The following is a 19,217-nucleotide window of genomic DNA, read 5'->3' on the forward strand; positions in this document are numbered from 1 at the left end:
GAAGAAAATTTCGAAAATTTTTATTCTCGATATTTTATAAATATTGTAATAAAATTACAAATATTTGACGAATAAGGCCAGAATTAGAATTACAACGCTACCAACTCATGTATCTCGAAAATATTAAACAGCTCATCAAAAGTTAATTCTAGATTCAAGTATAGATAGTTATAAAAAGAAATATATAATTGATCAAAATCCGATTAATGAAAACTTTGAATAACAAAGATGTTTCCGCCACTTAAACGTTTCCAATTTTAATGCACTTTTATTATGTATACTATCTACGATAAATTTATCGTATCTTAATCGTCAAGCGTTACCACGTACCAATGCTTCAAAGTATGCAATTAGACGAAGCGCTAAGACAATTAAGAAATCGGTTACGAAAGTCTACTCTACAAATCACCGCGATAAAAACCAAGCCAGTAACAGTATAAAATGCAAAACGTAAAAGAAAGATCGCAATGATCGATCGATCGTGATGCTTCGAAAGAGGTGATTACGCTGATTTTAAACTGCGTCTCTTGGTGGGGAGCTGTTAACGCGACACATAAAACGGAACTAATTTTCACGTTGGAGCCCGCGACCAGTAAATTGGTCATTCTTTTCCGATATAATTGCTCACCGGCTTCTAGCGTGGCAGATTAAGAGTGGAAAATCCAGCAAACCAGCCGCGTCATTTCTCAACTGGTGTAATGAACATTTCCACGGTTACGCGCGGCGCGCGTCATTAATTCCGTAGACTGAGTTTCGCAGCGAAACCCGGCCGTTCAATTTCATTAATCGTTCCGGCAAAGCCGCCCCCTGCCCAGTTTCACTTAAATCGTAATCTCGTACGTGCCCAGCGCACCCTTGATAAATCTGTCTCTAACCGGCCTGTACAACCGTCAATCCGTCGTTTCGACGCTGGTTTCCGGCTTTGTCCGTAGCCCATCGCTGTTAATCCGCGATCGATGTTCCTCAACATGGCGCGTGAATTAGACGATTTCTCGATGAGAAGAGTTTTTCAACTTGGATATTTTGCCGAAGCAAGATTGCGAAAAGTTTCTTTGCGTGAGACGTCGATTGGTCGATTTTTGCGGGGGATTACCGCACACGTATTTCAAAACTAGAAAAAGTTTTTCAGGAAAAGTAAGAAAGTATTACTTTAATATTGGCAAAAAGAACAGTCTCAAGGAAACTAGGATGATCAAATATTATTTAATTATATCATATTGTAATTTCTAATGATAGTTTTTGATCACAGAACTGAATTATTTCGATTTCTGACGCTTGAAACACATGTGCGATATGTACACTGCTGGCCACAAGTATTAGAATTGTCCCGCTGTTTTTACTTTTTAGATATTTTATTATAGATCCGTTACATCATTTAAAATACCAAATAATTACATAAATAGTTACAATTTGTTCGAGTAAGTGTCCTAATACTTGTGGCTAACAGTGTCTATCGCGAACAGCGATGGATCATGGCGTTGAAACGATAGATACTAATAAATCGCGAAGGTAAACTAAATCGTATAATCGTCGAAGATAAACTTGATACAGGGAAGAAGCTAACGAGCATAGATAAAGAGAAAGAGAGAACACACTGATAATTCCACACCGGTATAACTATAGAGATGCATTAGGAGGAAGTGGCGAGTGTAGCTTGCGAGAGAACAGAGAGAAGGATGGCATGTATCATCCTCAGAATTACCGTAAACTACTTGTCCCTTGATTTAGGATACGCTTGCTCCATTTTGCTTACTTCTAGAAAAAAAGCCTTCCTAAGGAATAACGTTAAGAGGGGATGTTAAAGAAACGCATCAACTGACATATAAGAGCTTGTGAATGGATATGTTCGAGAAATCTACGATCAGCTAGAATTTAAATTAGAATCGAAATGGTTGGCGATCGACTAAATGTACGAGATTTCTGAAACGTACACCAAAGATTGCATAGCTCCCATTCACAATGCCAGGTAACGCGTTAATGAGTGAAACAAAGTCTCATTATTCACAGGGATCGCATTAACAAAGGATCTTTCGGAGCGAAACACTGTGGAAGGTAGACCCAGAACACCTAGCGGTAAATGTTTCAAGCGAGAGTATGTACATGCGTGTGAATTTTTATGAAAGTCGATGCACCTTGCCCCAACTACAGCCTGGTGTTAAAGGAAAGAGCAGGTTAAACGTAACAAACGGGATCGGTTATTGCAAAGGATGTAACAAAGATCAAACGAACGAAAATAAAAGCGGTTTGAATTATGCGAAAGTTACGACTACTCGTGAACGAGATTCTCGAATCGAGCGAGTTGATAAAAATTCGCGCCGTTGATTCTCGATTTTTGGCTAAGTGAGATGTCCTCGCGAGAAATGTACCAGAGATTCGACGCTTCTCATAGACGATGCCAACGATAACGGTGCCGATAAGGTACGATCCGCGTAGCACGTTAAAGCCGTCCAGTTCACGTTCTGGCTTGGAAAAATGGGATGCGAATGATCGAGAGAAAATATCCGATCTGGAAATTAAACGAGCTACTAATACGTATCCGAGGTACAGATATTTTTCTACGAGAGAAACCGTCTTCGCTGGTACACTGTTCGCGATATTCGTTCGATATTCAGCTGCTAATATATGTACTAATATATATACTATCGCACAACGTTTTCCCGGTTTCGCGGAATATACTTTTGAGACACGGCAAGAAGAAAAGGAGAAAAAGTCGTCACGAAGTCTAGATGGATCCACGAAGAGGAAAGAAGCAAAAAGGTTACAGATGATTGTCAAGAGAGAACGAGAGAGAATGAGAGAGAAAAGAGAGAAAGGCGAACGTATACCAAGGGAAGAAACGGTGATTACGATCAGGCAAACTGGTGATCTTCTCGATCGATTCCGCGAAACGAGTTAAATTGACGTCAAACTCTCTTGCCCCGTCTCGCGAAACGCATAGATAGAGTGTTGCCGTATGCACGCGCGTAGAACCGCGACAGACGTATACGTGTATGACTCCACGGTAGAAGCAACACCGTGGAACTTCTCCACTTAAAGTTAATCCGGAAGTTATTACTCGTCAGCCAAAGGAGGTCCTTAGACCGACTCCAAGCCGGCGAGAGACGGCGCGGCGCCACGAACTTTAAATGCATTTTTCTGAAAATCTACTTCAAGCCCTAGACGGTGGCACATTTCGATATCAACGCGTGCTTCTAGCGGTTCTTACGCGATTACGTGGCGCTTTTGTATTCTCGCAGTCTTCTTATGTCTCTTCTCCTTCTTCTTCTTCTTCTTCTTTCTCTTCCTCTTCTTATTCCTCATCGTCGTTTCGTTTTCTTCTTCCTTGGTTTCACCAACGTAATCGACAACAGGGATCGAGTTTGCTCGCAGCTACCGCTTTCAGAGCTACGCGACGATAACGTTAATGGATACGATTTTGATTCGTCATCGCGATTATCTTTCCCAATTATTCACACTACCGGCACGTCGACGGTCTTATCGTCGTGAGACGTAGCAACAGTCACGTTTCCCCTTTTTTTTAGTTTCCCGCGAAACTAATTTCCGCTAGCGAGCTATTAATCACAACGACGAAACGCGCTTCGCGTCAGATCAACGAAATTCTACGTCACCGTTTTCCCTTTGTCTCTCTTCTCTCTGTGTCTTTCTCTCTCATCGTTTCCCTTTACCTTCTGCGCTTTCGAATCGAACATCTAGACCAACGGGTGCGACAGATTCCCGATTTCGTCATATGCCGTTCAAACGAAAAGAAAGAGAGAAAAAAAAAAGAAATAAAAAACCAGAATATAGAAAAAGGAATCCGCAGGATATTTCATCAGGTTGGGTATCCTAGAATACGGATCGGTGGAACGTGGATCTTGTGACACGTGGAAATGCGCGTGAAACGCGCGTGTCCTTGAGTGTATATATTTCATATGTATACGTTTATACGAGTGTGCATGTGTTTGAAACTTAGGAGGACGCAAAGACACGAAGACCGAAGGAAATAGAGGGGATGTTCACGAGGACCGAGATAGAGAAGCGACCGCTGAGTTTGCGATTCTTCCTACCGCTCTGATCCGCCGCGAAATACGCTCTTCAATGGTCAAGCAATTGGCCAGTTCGCTGGACCATATGAAGCCGTCCACTCCTTCCTCGTTTTCCTTCTTCTCTGGATATATCCTCTTTTCCCCCGTCCTTTACCCCTTCGTTTATTTCCTCGCGATTTCGACTCCATGCTCTTTGCTCCATTTCCGTGGGCGGACAGGGATAGAGATGGAACAACGTCGAGGAAGCTGATGGCTCGTGTCCTTTCGTATCCGTTCGAAATTATTACTCTGATTTTAAGAAATCCGATAACTTTAGTAGAATAATTGCAGTCGCGTGAAAGCTGCCTTGATTTAATAATGTGACTGTAATCGGTTATCCCGAACCTCGTTTAATATTTTATACAGTCAGATATACTGCCTTCCATAAGTCATCAAACACCTGTTTATTTTAGGTAAAATGATCGTTAGAACGTAGGTGTACAATTTCTTGAATTTTTTTATCATTTATCTGTAAGACACTCAATCGAATTATAATACGTGCGATTTTATACTACGAACTAATCTGTACTATGAAACGAAGTTAGTATTTGCGTCAAATATCGAAAATAATGCACGTAATGTGAAAAACATTGTACATTCTAAGAAACATTTTGCCCAAAATAGACAAGTATCCGATGACTTATGGATGCGAGAGTACACGTGCTATCTCGTTAAACCTTTATTCAACTTGCAAGCTTTCTCTCCACGCTGTTACTAACATATTTTATTACCGCATAAATGAGGATGCGTTAAGAACAGTTTCAAAAGCATGGAAAAATATTCGAAGCTAAAAGTTGAGTAGATCGATATTTCGAACGATTGATCTGAGAGAGATGGCTTTCGCGGTTCGAAGAACGGCCACACATCTCCGGACAGCATCTTCCCTCCGTGCGAAATCGACGAGTCGAATTTCCGCATACTCGACGGTTAATAATTTTTCACTCTCAGGTACTGACCGAACCATCCAATAGCGCGCGCGTAACTCTGGCTGCCGAGGGATAGATCCGCGCGATCGGATCGAGATTCGCTCGGATAGATCGTATAGATCGGCCTCTCGTCCAAGGTCATCGAAAGACTATGATCGATATATACACGGACACGCGCGCACGGCACCGTTCAGGAAGCGTTTCTCGTTACCGCGAAGGGAACGAGTTAGACTCTCAGGTGTCATGCTGGATATCTCTCGAATGGAACGGTCGTAAAAGCTTCGCCGTGTAGATACCGATCCATGTGGAAAGTCGGATCGTTCGATAACCCGGGGACCAGGTGACAAGCGCGATCTACGCTCGATCGGATCGGACGTCTCCTTTAATTGGTGCTACTCGACTCATTAAGGATAGAAAATGCTTGTCAGCCTGACCGTTCCCACTTTTCTCTCTTTTTTTTTTTCTTGTCTATTTTTTCTTCCCTTATTTCTCCTCTTTTTCGCTTTCGATAATATCGGCAGAGTTCAAGAACGGATTCGATTTGACGTTGCCATCGTGATTCCTCGACGCGATTCGTAAAATAGGGATAAAGGATGGGGGGAAGAGGCTGATTGATCAGAACCAGTTGCGTATGTAGGATGCAAGTACGTCGATCATCGGAATACTTACTCGCTGTTCAGCACCCGAAAGGATTTCGGTGACATGCAGTTCACGCTCCAATCGGTGTTTCCGTGCTCGTTGCATATCGTTATCGAGAACCTTCCATAGTTCGCACGTATGAGGTGGATCAGCTTTCCCTCGCCGCACTCAATCCACAGGGTCTTGCCCTCGCAGGCGTACGCGGTGTCGTACCTATCTGTAATAGAAATGAAACGAGATCGTCAGCTGGATCAAATATTACATTCATTCGTGATTCTTCTTTAACATAAAATCTAACGTAAAATCTAAATGAGATATCGTTATGCCTTCTATCAAAATAATTTTACCAATCTTGATTCTTCTATAGACAATTCTTGGTAAAAGAACGTCGTTAGTAAGAATGCCTGTCTCTTCCAAATATAACAACCATTTATTTTTTCGTATAGAACCAGTTTCCCCGTCGACAAAAACCAACAGAAACATTCCAGCTGGTCAAGACAAGCGAAAACCACCCTTCACACTATAGCCATGCTTCGTTTCGCCCTCGAAAGTCGTACGCAACGAGGGTCTAATTAGTCAGCGCGATCGCTCAACAATGAGAAAACGAATAAAATACCAAAGTCACGACTTGGTTGTAAAGAAATAACACCGACAATCCCAACTAACCCCCTGCACCTCCCCTTTAGCGATAGACTGTAGAGAGGGGGTTGAATTACCGCGAATGAATAAGGAGTCCAGAGTAAGAGGATGAGGGTCGAGATTTCCAAGCGGCGAGAGTCAAGGATACGTCAAAGTAGCTTGCACGAAATTACAGTGACGAGTCGGTTGGAGAAGGGTGGCTCGGTGGTTGTTGCCGGGCAGGCTGAGTCAGAGGGTGCATTACCGGCACGCAGTTGGCTGGGTCGTGTCGCGTTGCGAAGTGTAATGGAATTAAGATAAAGGACACCGGTGTATAGACGCGCGTATACAGGAAACGCAAACAATGAGACGTCGTTGAGAGAGACAGAGAGACAGAGAGAGAGAGAGAGAAAGAGAGGGAGGCAGAGATCATGGTTGTTACGGTACGGTTCGTGGGATCGACTGACAGGAGGTCGAGATAGCCGGCTCGAGCTCAGACCTCGACTCTTTGTCGATCCTACCCCATTTATTCGCTGCCACGGGGATTTATCCCGCGGAAAATTTACCGGAAGGTTTCCTTTGAAAGAAAATTAGCGAATTTACAGGCGCGACTTTCTTCGAAGAAAAGTCCTCTCGCTTTTGCTGCTTGTTACTTCTCCTCGTCTCGTGATACGCGTCTGACAGCGTTCTTCCGGGACCACGGTTGCTTTTCTTCCTGCGAATGCAGACCGTGGCTCGGTTTAATGGCCGCGAAAATGGCTGAAGTGTATATTCTGTCTGTCTCGTTTACACGGTTTAAAAAGTGTGAAATAAAGGTTGAAAACGGGGGACGTTAGTACGGTGATTATCTCGGTTTAAAAAAGAATTGACTAACGAAATAAGTCTGTCGTAAATAATATGCATAAACGATAGTTTGTTCGTGTACATCGATATTTCATTCGTTTCATTTCAGAACCTAGCATCGACAATTGTGATTGTTATACACGTACACGTGGAGAAGCAGGCGTTTGAACGAGATAAAAGGAGTTGCTAAGAAGACTAACAGCCAGAAGAAAGGGTCGTAAAACTAGGTCCGGGCTTATTTAGACGGAGGAATGATAGATCTGCCATAATATTGGTGAGCCATAGTGTTCAGTTCGTGACGGAGGGCGCAAGCGGTGTGTCCCGAAGAAGGAAGAAGGCGGCGAGAAGTACCCCGGGGAACGAAGCAAGAGGACTAGCACGGGGGCAAGGACGAGAGGAGTACTATAGTCGGGGAGAAGGGCTGTAATAACTCTGTCCGTGAAAGCCCCGTCGTGAGTTCATTAGTTCCATACTGACGCGCCACAATGCCATTTTAGACCGCTGTTAGGACTTTCCGCAAACGATGCAGTTGGTTTCTTGCTTCCTCAAAATACAACGAACGCGTCCAAGGTTTCTAAACAAATAGCCTGCCGAGGGCGTGTACTTTTACAAGAAAAAACAGCATAACTACACGATCGATATCGGCTCGTTACATTTAATAATGTTTTTACAAAGACGCGAAGACAATTTTCCCTAGTCACGGTTAAATCGACGAACAAAGGACAAACGAGAGATCGCTATAATAAGGTAAACTTCGAGCCTATCGACACCGATTCAACGGGAGTGTATACACATTAGAAGAATGTTCGCCGTAAAAACGGTAGGGCGGTTCGACCGGCACGAAGAAATGCCGATTTTACGGTATCTCGAAGGCTTTCCATTACCGTAAAAGATCTCAAGGTATTCGATTTAAACGAGAACAAAATCGCCGGTCACGCTAGGATGGATTCCTCGAGCTTCGGAAGGGAGCGAGGAAATAGAAGATTTTATAGGATCCAGGTAATTTCTCACCGCTTCCCTTCCTAGGTGTTCGCGTCGCGATTAAGCGGCACCAAGACACGGGCCACGTTTATTCTTCGCTGTGGTTTGTTCGTCGTTAATTAACCGTATCTCGATAACACCGTAAGCGAGAGGTAATCGATATATGGCGTCATCGTAGTTGGAACAACATCCACACGGTTGAAACAGAAACAGGAATGGCGCGCTACGCGTCGTACTACGAAACAATCCCACGATAAAAACTTTGCTGCTGTTGTCGAGCGTTGCTATTACGTAGAAACGGAGCGGCTCTCGAATAAGCTTACCTACCTTTCGTGAAACGAGCGTGCCATAACCGCGGCCGCATGTCGCCCGTTCACTCGCTCGCGCGTCACTCGCAGCTGCGCCCTGCAACCGGTGCATTCTCTCGGTGCACCTCTAACGCGAACGCGATGAAAAAAAGGCCGCGTTCAAGCTGACGTAAAGGAACACGCTTCGCATCGGCTTCCTTCTCTCGTTCGAACGTCGGCCCTCTGGCATTCCTCCCCCTTTTATCACGGCAGACCGAACACTCTCGACCTTTTTCTCCTGTTTGTACGCGTTTACCTTTTTTACTTTGTTTGCGTTGCGCACGAGAGGGCTCGAGTTTTTGGCTTCCGAATTTAATGCAAGTGGGAAATGTTTGCCGTCTTTTAACGGTAGTTAGAGGCATTCAGGTGTCGTTACCTTTTTGAATATAATCGAGATATGTGTAAGAGGTATAATAATACTTGTCCTTTTGTTACTCGCATTAAGGTATCGCGGTAATTAATTGCAATCTCTCGACATCAAGAGAAAACGATGACTCTTCGTTTTCACGAGTCAAATACCAGTTGTATGGCCATTGTAACCGCGACTTTGAGTCGTTTACTCGTCGCGTTTCGCTTCTCTGTCTCTTTCTTTCTCTGTCTCTGTCTCGCCATCTCTAACTACGCAGCGAGACAAGCAAACAGTAGAGGACTATTACGATTCGCGCGAAAAGCGAGATTGAAGTGTCGCCCGAGCATCCTGTGTCGGGAAGCGTTACTTCCCGTTTTGCGATTTCGTTACGCTGGCTGTTTTGAAAAAAGGTTTTCTCGCGGAAACGCGCACCACGCGAACACCAAGGATCATAATGACGATACGTAGGGGGTGCGCGCGTGATAATCTGACTCGTCGTTTCACCGAACGACAGGAAAATCTACCATCTTTTTGCCGGAGTTCTCGCGTCTGACCCTTGCATAGCACTTTGACGGAGTGCATTCGAATGAATGCCGTGAAAAGTTTTTAACGAGTGCACTCTCTTGCCGACGCTGTAACGCCCTGTCGTGTCTAGTGGAAATGACGACGACGCTGTCGGGATCCGAGATGGTATAACGATACATACTATGGTTCCGAGGATAATATCCTGGAGAAATTGCCGAATGCTGTTATCGCTTTACTTCCGATTCCACTCGAGACGCGATAATCGTCAAGAAAGAACGACGTGAAGATCCATCGAGCAAACTTCTTTTTACAAGGACTCGCTAATGTTCTTGTTGATCTGTTTAAATTACAAGACTAGGTGGAGCAAACACAAGAATGCATTTCCTTGAACGCTGAAACATCGTTCTTTCTGCTAAAGCAGAAAACAAAAAGAACGACCTATCTGCCGTTTCTTCTGATTTCTTTCCATCTCGTTCCAAACTTGACCTCGTTTCAAATATAATTTTTCGTGGGACCTAAATTGTTTCAGACTTTGAGAAAAACTTGTTCGTACCAGTAATTGACGACAGATACAGTTCAAACGTTGTTGCTGTCTTCGTTTCTCCGCGATCTCTTCGATCCTTGTAGTACACGCAACATCGACCGATGGAAGATTAAACGAAACGAACGAAAAGCAGGAGCAACCAAAATCCGTAATTCACGACATTCGAAGGAAACGCCGATATTATCGTTTCTGACGCCAATTAATCGGGTCTCAATTGCATAACATTCAAGAGGAGGATCTAATCAGGCAAGTTTCCCGAGATTGCGGCGGAGACGCGGATTTCCATCGCGGTCCCATTGAAGCTCTTTGAAGTCGCGTAGCTCGCTGTCTCGCGACAGACGCCGCATCGGTCGCCAGGGAAGGTGAGAACGCCGCAGGATTTCGTGCGGTCAATGCGCAGCCTGAACTCTGCCCAGGGATTCTAAGTACGGATTCTGAGGCACAACGGGCTTCAAACTTGCCGTGGCTCTCTAGAAAGCTCTCTCTCTCTCTCTCTCTCTCTCTTTCTCTGTCTCTCGTCTATGTGCACATGCCTGTAAGTCGCGGCTGCGTGTATCGGTTTGACCGCGCATAAGTGCGCGTGTACCCGTGAACGAAGGGGTGGAAGCGCTTGAATACCGACAGGACCTTTCCCCAGGGACAAAGTTTCAAGGGAGCCGGGTTCGAGTATCCGTGTTTCGAGTTCGATCGTCCTCGGGATTTACGCGCTGCGGCGACTTCGAACGGCGAGGAGCTGCGTAACTATCCGCAGCGGTGTTCGCGCAAATCTATGCGAGTCGGAAGCGATCGTGACCGTCGACGTCCAAGATGTAAGTCCTCGATTTCGATTGGACAAAGAGCAGAAACATATATCGATGTCCGCGCATTGATCTTTGAGTAGAAATCACGCTTGAATTTCGAGTTCCGTCAGGCGAAACGAACCTCTGCGGTTCTTGGTTCGATCTGCACGTTCGAAGACCATTAGTTTCAAGTCAAAAGTGATTAATCTGGTCGGTTAAAATAAACGTTAATGATAATTGATGAATATAAACAATGGACAATCGAAGATATCATCGTTCTTCCGAGGTAAAATGAACTCTTGAACTCGGATGGACGAGTAAAAAATTCAAGGAGGAAAGAATGGCAGGAAGCAAGACAGGGAGGAGGAACAAGAAATTCCAAGTGCTCGAGTATTAGCGTTTCCTAGGGGTGGCAAGGGGAGAGATAATTAATTACCTACAGTATTCCATCACACGAGTAGGCTGAACGTATCGTCAATAAAACATTCGATATTTCTCGATTAATTCCAGATCCGTTGGACCGGCTGGGAGGCAGGAGACGCCGCTCCATGGCCAAGAGAGGGAACCGTACCTTCTGCCTCGCCGGGCATTCCGTGGACGGCACGTGGAGGGAAAAGAGGAGAATTGCAGTTTACCATTAATGACTTCGGGTAATAATATATCGGAGGTCCGGCAAGCCGTGCCTCCCGCTGCCGCGGCGGCCAACTTGAAAGGACCGACCTAACAGCGGGATGTCGTCAGCTCGATGCGGTCTTAGGCCTCGAAACCTTTACTATGGTATATACACTCGCCGTGGGTGATGCCTTGTTGAAACACTGTGCGGCCATTGTTGCCCACGGACACAATTCCCCAGTCGGCAAACGCTCGTCGCGCCATCCTTTCGACCCCAGAAACACGCGCTCTCCAACAACGATTTTAGCGAATCCGAGAGACGAACGAAGTGAGCATCGTTTTTGGAGCTGTGTCCAGTATCGCTGAGACTCGGGTGTCGCGAGGAATTTTGATGACACGACAGAAGAAGAAACGGGTGGAGGATTTGAAGAGTTTCATTACGGATAGTCGACGGGTGGAAGACGAGGTGCTCTTGTTTGCGACTTGGTAGATTTTCGAGTAGTATACGGAACGGCAAGAGACTGTTTTCCGTAGAAGAGGGATATAATGGTGTACTGATTCTTCGCGCTTTAGTATAGCTCGCATAGCGTTGTATTTTCTCACCTGAAACTATGTAGCTCTACTCTGGATCTGAAGCTGCTGTTCTTGGATTTCTGGTGTACACTTCTTCTAATCTTGACAAGCGAATTGACAAAGAGCAATCCAAGAGAATAAGAATCTCAAAAGATACTAAGAATCTCATATTTTAGCTCCGGCTTGAATTCCTATCCTAAAAATGTCGTGTACGATCCTAAACGTCACTGTATCTATCAAGCGTCGAGTATTTCCTATTTCTTACTTCAAATATTCAAAAATGGAAGAAACTAGGATAACGCGAGCAACGAAAAATGTGCTTCTCGCCGTGCGATTCAAAATCTACTTATCTTCTTGCGGTCGCTTCCGATCCTCCAATAAAAGAAATCGACTCATTACACCATGACAAATTGAAATCCATCGTACACCTCTGGTGCGAAGAAGCTTACGTATCCGTGCCACGGGTACACCGTGACACGCTGCTAATTATTTCCCCGGGGATTAAAACCATAGAACACAGAGGAGAGAGAACTATTACTCTTCCGTGTATCACCGGCCATAGAATGCCGTGAGGCGTGCAAGAGAAGAAGAAAAAGAGCGCGCGTTTCGTTTTCGCGGCTATCGATCGAGGGCAACATTATAGAGACGCGAGTTTGGCGTCGGTGCACTCCTCGTCCGGTTGGCCATGCATCTTTGGACTCGGCGAGCTGCACACGGTTGCTGCACTCTCCGTGAAGCGCTCCCGGGACGCATAAATCAAAGTCCTCCGTAGAGACTTGCCTTGGTTACGTTCTTCGTTCGCTTCCTCTCGCTTGCTCTTTCGTGTCCCTTTGCACGTCTCATCCGTGCTTCTCCTACGAACCGGAGCGTGGTCCGCCTTCGTTGCCTGGTCCGTTCTCGTCCCTCCTTCGAGCCGGAGCCGAGCCGTGTTGGCGGAATTTCTAATTCGAGCTAATCCTTTTTCGACGCTCTAATTACATTATCAATTCACGGTAGATGGGACCTGCTGGCCAGGCAAGAACCAGCGTGAGCGCGCGTGCATATACGCGCCGCCGCGCGGATACGCTCTGTGCATCGGCATTTACATGGTCGGCCTGTTGCACGTCGCGGTCTCGTCGCGCTCGACTGATTTATGGCGGCCGAATAAATTATAAGGAGCAGATAGAAAACAGCGTCAACCGGCTTCGGAGGACAGTGTCAGCAATTATCTGCCTCCCTTGATCCCTTCGTGCCCCATGCGATCGATTATGGCGCAGTTGTTCCTCCGGTACCTGGAAATGGAATCGCCTGCTCCTTTTTGTCGGCTGTCCCCGAAATTATTGAGTGGGGTAATGCAATTAAAGCATGCATTTTATGAGAGAGAATTACGCTTTTTAGTGATACGTGCAGTTTACGCTAATCATACAGCATTATTCTCATTTCTTCGCATTCGATCCTCTCCGCCAAAAATTACATTTTTAATGGCGGAATTCTTGAATTGATATATCAAAAGACGAATACAAAATTCCGGGGCTTACGTATATTTAAATACATACATGTATGCATGTATATATTTCAGCTACGTCGAATATTCCAGCCATAATTCTCTTGAATCTAGAGATAGGATTCTAGTAAGAATTAAAAAGAATCCGTGTCTTTTACGTGGCTGCCACGATGATACATCCTGATTTAATTATCATTTAAAATTCGATCGGAATGTCATCGTCGGATGGAATCTACTTTGTCAGTAGTATAAGTACATCGCTTGTCAGCCTTAATTAGTTCTCGCATGCGGAAATATTTAAAAACGGCTCATCGGCCACGTGTTTGTGCGTGTGCCGGATATAACGAAGATGCACGATTGAACAAGATTCGTAATTACATTCCGTGAGTAATGAAACGGTATTTATGAAGTCTTGGTGAATACTCCACACAGGCCTTCCCTTTCGACCGTAATGGATAACGCAATCCGGACATAATTTCGCGCTTAGGAAAGCACGTGGGCATAATTTACAACTGGCGGGACAGCTGGCTAAACGAGGAGAATCGCTTGGATCAGTTCGATGGGAGGAATAAGTGCGAGATGATGGTTCGAAAGTATCGTTCGCGTCTTCTGGCTGGTATTGTTCCTGGCACGTCGATCGGATCGTTTAACGGGGCTAAGGCAGATGCAGCGGTCGGAAATAAGAAACCGTATTATGCATCCTATCGCGTAGTTTCCACGTTTTACGATGACGTCATCTAAGATAGCGGGTGGGGTAACACGAGACACCTCTTATCTGGCTTATTTAGCGATCACGTTTCATACATCTCCCATTCATAATATTTTCATTGTGCAGGCCTTATATGAATCGCCGATCCAATTACACCGGCCTGGTATCGTCGATCGATACCAGCGAACGATCCGCAGCGCTGCAGCGACAAATTATGAACGATGAACCTACGAATCTCATTGCACAGGCTTTTCTAACATTCTCGTTCGCTCGTGGGTCGAGATCATAATTTACGCAGGCAATTGGATGCTCAAAGGCTTTATCGATGCTCTGTCGGCCACTCAAAGAACTTCCTTTTCTTCAAGTACCTTTATTATAAAGATGAACTGCCTCCCTACCATTTGTTTCTTACATATTCCGTTCTTCCACCTATACAAATACGTATTGCCGAGTAATTTCCGCACGCGTTTATTCTCCGACGATACCCTCGAATCTCGAAGATTAAACGCGAACCGAACTTAAACCAAACAACGTACATCATCGCCGCGGCTCAAAGGAAAAAGAGGCAACGATGCGGCGAAGGATACATCCTTTACACGGCTCCCACTTCGCTAATAATCAGCGTGGCCCACATTTCACGACATCGAATTCGATTCGCGTTACATGACAGGTAACACGAGCGGTCGCGTGTAAATGGCCCCAACGGAGCGGTGATGGGAGTAAGAGGTGTGCGATGACAGGGACGGGGAGGAACGTGGACGAGAAACGAGGTGGCATGACGGAGAGAAACGAAAAATCGTTACTGTCGCGTTCCCGAGGAGGGAGGGAGAGAAAAAATTTTTGGATAGAGGATGGACACCGGTCGCGAGACGTCACTCATCGCGGACGTCGGCACCGTCGTCCAACCCTGTCGATATCAGTTACCGTACTCGCTGCGCGTCGCTTGATCGATGACCGACGCGATGGAAATGACATTTCGTGGAATGCCGTTGTCGTCGCTGACCACTTTTTTTTCTCCCACACTCGCCTCTTCTGTCTCCGTCTCTGCCATCCCTTCGTTCGTTTACCCCTTTCTCTCTTTGTATCTCTGATTTTTTTCCACCCTTTCGTCGTGCCGCTCTTCTTTGTCCGTTTCTCTCCTCTTTTTTTTTTTCATATTGTTCCTACCCTTTTGTTGGAAATTAACACAATTCGTTTTTGACGCGGCTCGACTTGTTTTCACGCCAACAGTGGGTTTATCATAAAAATATATTGAAAAAAGGAATGGACGCATCGTGGAAATACGTTGAATTTGCGAAACGTTGGTACGAATCGAGGGTAAGGTAATACGTAATTTGTAGAAAATATTATACGATACAGCTGGAAAATAGTTGTTAAATGAGAGCTGTGCCTGGGGCTGACCAACAATCGCTGAAACTAAATGCATCGCCGTTTAATGGCTACATTTTTATTTTCATCGAAACGAGCGGCAGGTAATTTTCAGAAATCGTGAAACGCTGACGCCTCCCGCCATTGTTTCAACGCTGTAATTGGCCGCCTTTGACAGGAATCATGCAACGGACGGCAATCGACGCGGTTTAAAGCGAAATATGCTTTGCATGCAAACCGTCGATCCTGAGCCTACGAGCCCACGTTTCTCCGATTTGTGATCCCATTTTCACCGAAAATCGAGGATCGCGTCGCCTGGAAAACGATGTGTTTTCCAGCTTTGACAGCAGCTTTTTAATCGCAACGACGAAAAAACACGATATCAGGAATATACAGAATTAAAAAGAGATGGGCAAGATATCATCTACCTTCTCCGATATTTTATTTGTTATCCAATCTCGACGTTTTTCAATCACGACACGATCTTTCTTGTTTTCAAATAAAGCTAACAAAATAATAAAATTTTAATTTACGTAGAAAAATCTGAATGCAAACAATTGCCGCGTTTCACGAGATGCTCGTTCAAGGCCTCTCTAAAGCAGTAATTGAAGCAGCATCCATCCAGTTAAAGGTTATTAAAATTCTTCGAAGGCGTGTATCAGAGGAGGCAGAGCGTTTTCGCGTTGGCTAACGGCATTACGGATTAATTTCCAGGGACAAAAAGGGTGCGTCAGAGAACGGAAGGAAGCCAGGCAAGGGGATGGGTGGGAAAGGCGAACGGCTCTCATAAATTTCCCAGACCGGGTTGGAACAAAAGAACGATTGTACGCCGAACACGCCAGGAAAAAATCGTCCCAACGTACGTATATACCTATATCTTGATTAATTCAGATACTATACGTTGGTGCTGGTTGCTCTCGTGAGAGGATCGTAGGAAGTTGCGTAGCAGACAGTCGAAGAGGGAGGCGAAAACGAGGCTTCTACCAGTGGTCCGACAACGAACGACGCGGAGATAGGAAGAAAGAGACGTCTAATGCACATCTACGGCTATCATGAACGACATAATTGCGAGGTATACTTCATTAAATGAGATCGCCTGAGTCGGTAGGCGTATGTGGCGCGTCTCGTTACGTTGATTCTCGTCTCGCCGTGCCACCGTATTGGTACATGCACACTCGTGCACACCTGGAAAGAGCGGCTCTCAACCATTTTCAACCCCCGCCGTTTCCCTCTGTCTCTGTCGTTTCTCCCACGCTCGATGTCACCCCCCTTGTACCTGTTTCTTTCTACCTTTTTCTACCCGCTTTATCTACCCATCCTCTTTTTATTCGCGCACCGCCGGTTCACGTACACGCGCGTGCACACACGCCGAGCTTAACCCTCTCTGCGACGACGAGCGTACTCCACTCGAAAGCTTTGACATCGGAGACGTCGGCAAGTACATCGAAGGACGGATTTATCGGATATTCTTTTCCACCCAGAGCGCGCGATGCAACGGGCCAGACGGAGAATTTCAACCACGATAGCAGAGAGGTGTAAGTCGGAATTATTACCGGGTTGAAGAGAACTTTCCCGGATCTAAGCATCGGCGCGTTATGAAAATTTGTCCCGTGGATGAGCCACGCGAGTTACGACGTGGTCGGGGGTTCGGATGACTCGAGACGAAGAAAGGAAAAGGCGTATTAACGCGCGGTATTCCCGTCGGTATTAAGACTTTTAATTTTCATTATAACAGGGACCATCGCTGAGTGGTGGAGCCCTTTGTTCAAGGGTTACTCCCGTTTAGTTGTTAATTATAAAATTCTTCGTTGCTTTCATTAGCGACGAATTATTTTTTTCCACGCTGTGGAGAAAGAATTTTGTTTAATTAGTCTGTAGTCTTTCGGCTCCTTGCTTTCTCGATGTCTGCTGCCACAGTCTCTTGATATCGATATTTCTTTCTTTCCTTTTTCGATACTACACCGAGAAAACTGTATCGGTATTCGACGTTGCGAATTTACAACGAGGTAGGTGATGTTTCGTCTGCAAATTATTTTTATTATTTCAGCTAGTATCGTGAAAAATTATCTCTTGGAATCTCCTGTCTATCTCTCTGTACGTAATCGATTGATTCGACTATCTTTACGTTGAAAGAGCTTAGGCAAACGAAATCTGGACGAAGGGCGAGATGAAGACAAGGCGGATAATTGTACGCAGAAGACTGCGCAAGATGCAAACCTCGAGGGACCGGTCTCCGAGGCCAGTTCCGATCGGTCGTACGTCTTCCTGAGATACTACTCGTATCGAGTTTCCTGGAGGATCGACGTATATCGTTCTCTACGTCGGCGTAGGACAAGAAACGACGATAGAACGGCGTTCTTAGCGTGGATACGGCGTCTCGTGTGCGGTATGCTGCACCACGACACCGCCTCCACGGGTCAAAGACCATTGACGGGGGCTAATAAACGTAGCACGTGTCCTCATCGAGGGAGCTCGTAAATGCAGCCGGGCTACGATACCCGCGACGCGAGTTAATGAAAGAAACAACGTATCCGCTTCTATACTTTTCTACCACCACCGCTCTCAATGGATCGAACGATAGGATTTTACAACGAACCCATCCTCTCGATGGAAGATCGTTCGTCGCCATAGCTCTTGCGTAATGTAATATTCCATAACTTTTTTACTCTAGCAATTCTTCCTCTACATCATCAGCGGAAAAAAAGAAAACGCAAAAGAATCGAAAGAATAGCGGATCCGATATTTCAGTAATGGCTTTCTGTTACAGTACAGAGTATAACGAAGTTGAAATGTTAAATGGAATTGATGAATTCGTGATGTGGATTAAACGCGGTATTAACTCAAGATTAATATAAAAAATTCAGTCGCGTGATATTGTATTCTGGAAATTTTCCTAGCGCGCTCGCTTAAAATTGCACGGATCCTCGCTCGAATTTTAAGGCGAGCTTCTCTTTAATCCGACATGGTAGAACGAAGCAGAAGAAAGCAGGGTTAGGATAAAGAAACCACAGCCGCGTTTTATAAGATTTCAAGAGTGACTTAATAAGTCGTACGACTCTTGCTCATCGAGCGAGGAGGCAACGTCGGGAATCGCTGAAAGAAGACTAATGAACTTGTTGGCTCATGGCCGAAAAGGGGGTCATTTCGTGCTTCTTAACCGCGGCTTGAATAAAACGGTCATTTGGTTCTCGGCAACGAGCGACTGCCTGAAATTTCCAAAAAATGCGTCCATCGTGGCTGTCGATGAGAGGCTTGGTGAAACGCGTTGAATCTCTGCGAAGTTAAATCGCTGATAAAATCCGCCTGAAAAATTATCAACTTTTAATTTTCCAGAATAATCTCGGAAAACTAACTTTGATTTCCGACTTCGTTCATCGATAATCCTTATTTGCGAACTATTATCGTAGATCAGCATCTAACGAAACTGCACAGTCAGTTGCGGCGCGTTGGCCGAAAACGGGTTAACCGGTGCGATCGATTACAACCAGTGACCGCGTTTAATATACCGGCATAAATAATAAACGGTTCTCGGGGGTGTAATGTAAACGGGAGCGTGTGTTCCGGTTAGCGAGGTACACAGGGCGAGGAAAGCGGGCAGCGAAATGCTTGAGGAAGATCAACAACGCGTCGAACCGTCGAGGTGGAGTGAAAAGTTTGGAAGCGAAGGCGTTTCGGTTGAGTCCAAAAACTTTCTAAATTAGAGTATAGTTCGAGGGCGACGAGTGCAATGATTTTTAACTAGTACCCTTCCAGTGAGAATTTCAGAAAGTGGTTGAAAGTTTAACCTAGAGAAAAAGAAGGAGGAGCAAGTTGTTTGGTTTTATTAACCAGAGGCGACGTCAAGTTGATTGGAGTAG

General features: G+C 45.3%; 1 protein-coding gene across 5 annotated transcripts in view; it reads right to left on the reverse strand.

Moving 5' to 3' along the window:
- Window positions 1–19,217, reverse strand: part of LOC132910268 (latrophilin Cirl-like) — a 364,455-nt gene that overhangs the window by 36,642 nt on the left and 308,596 nt on the right. For all 5 annotated transcript variants that reach the window (XM_060965824.1, XM_060965822.1, XM_060965823.1 and 2 more), the window contains one exon: window positions 5,660–5,846. In XM_060965824.1, coding sequence (XP_060821807.1) covers window positions 5,660–5,846 — 187 coding nt within the window. The remainder of the gene's footprint in view (window positions 1–5,659; window positions 5,847–19,217) is intronic.

The sequence above is a fragment of the Bombus pascuorum genome, chromosome 9 (assembly GCF_905332965.1).
Source record: "Bombus pascuorum chromosome 9, iyBomPasc1.1, whole genome shotgun sequence".
Classification (NCBI taxonomy): domain Eukaryota; kingdom Metazoa; phylum Arthropoda; class Insecta; order Hymenoptera; family Apidae; genus Bombus; species Bombus pascuorum.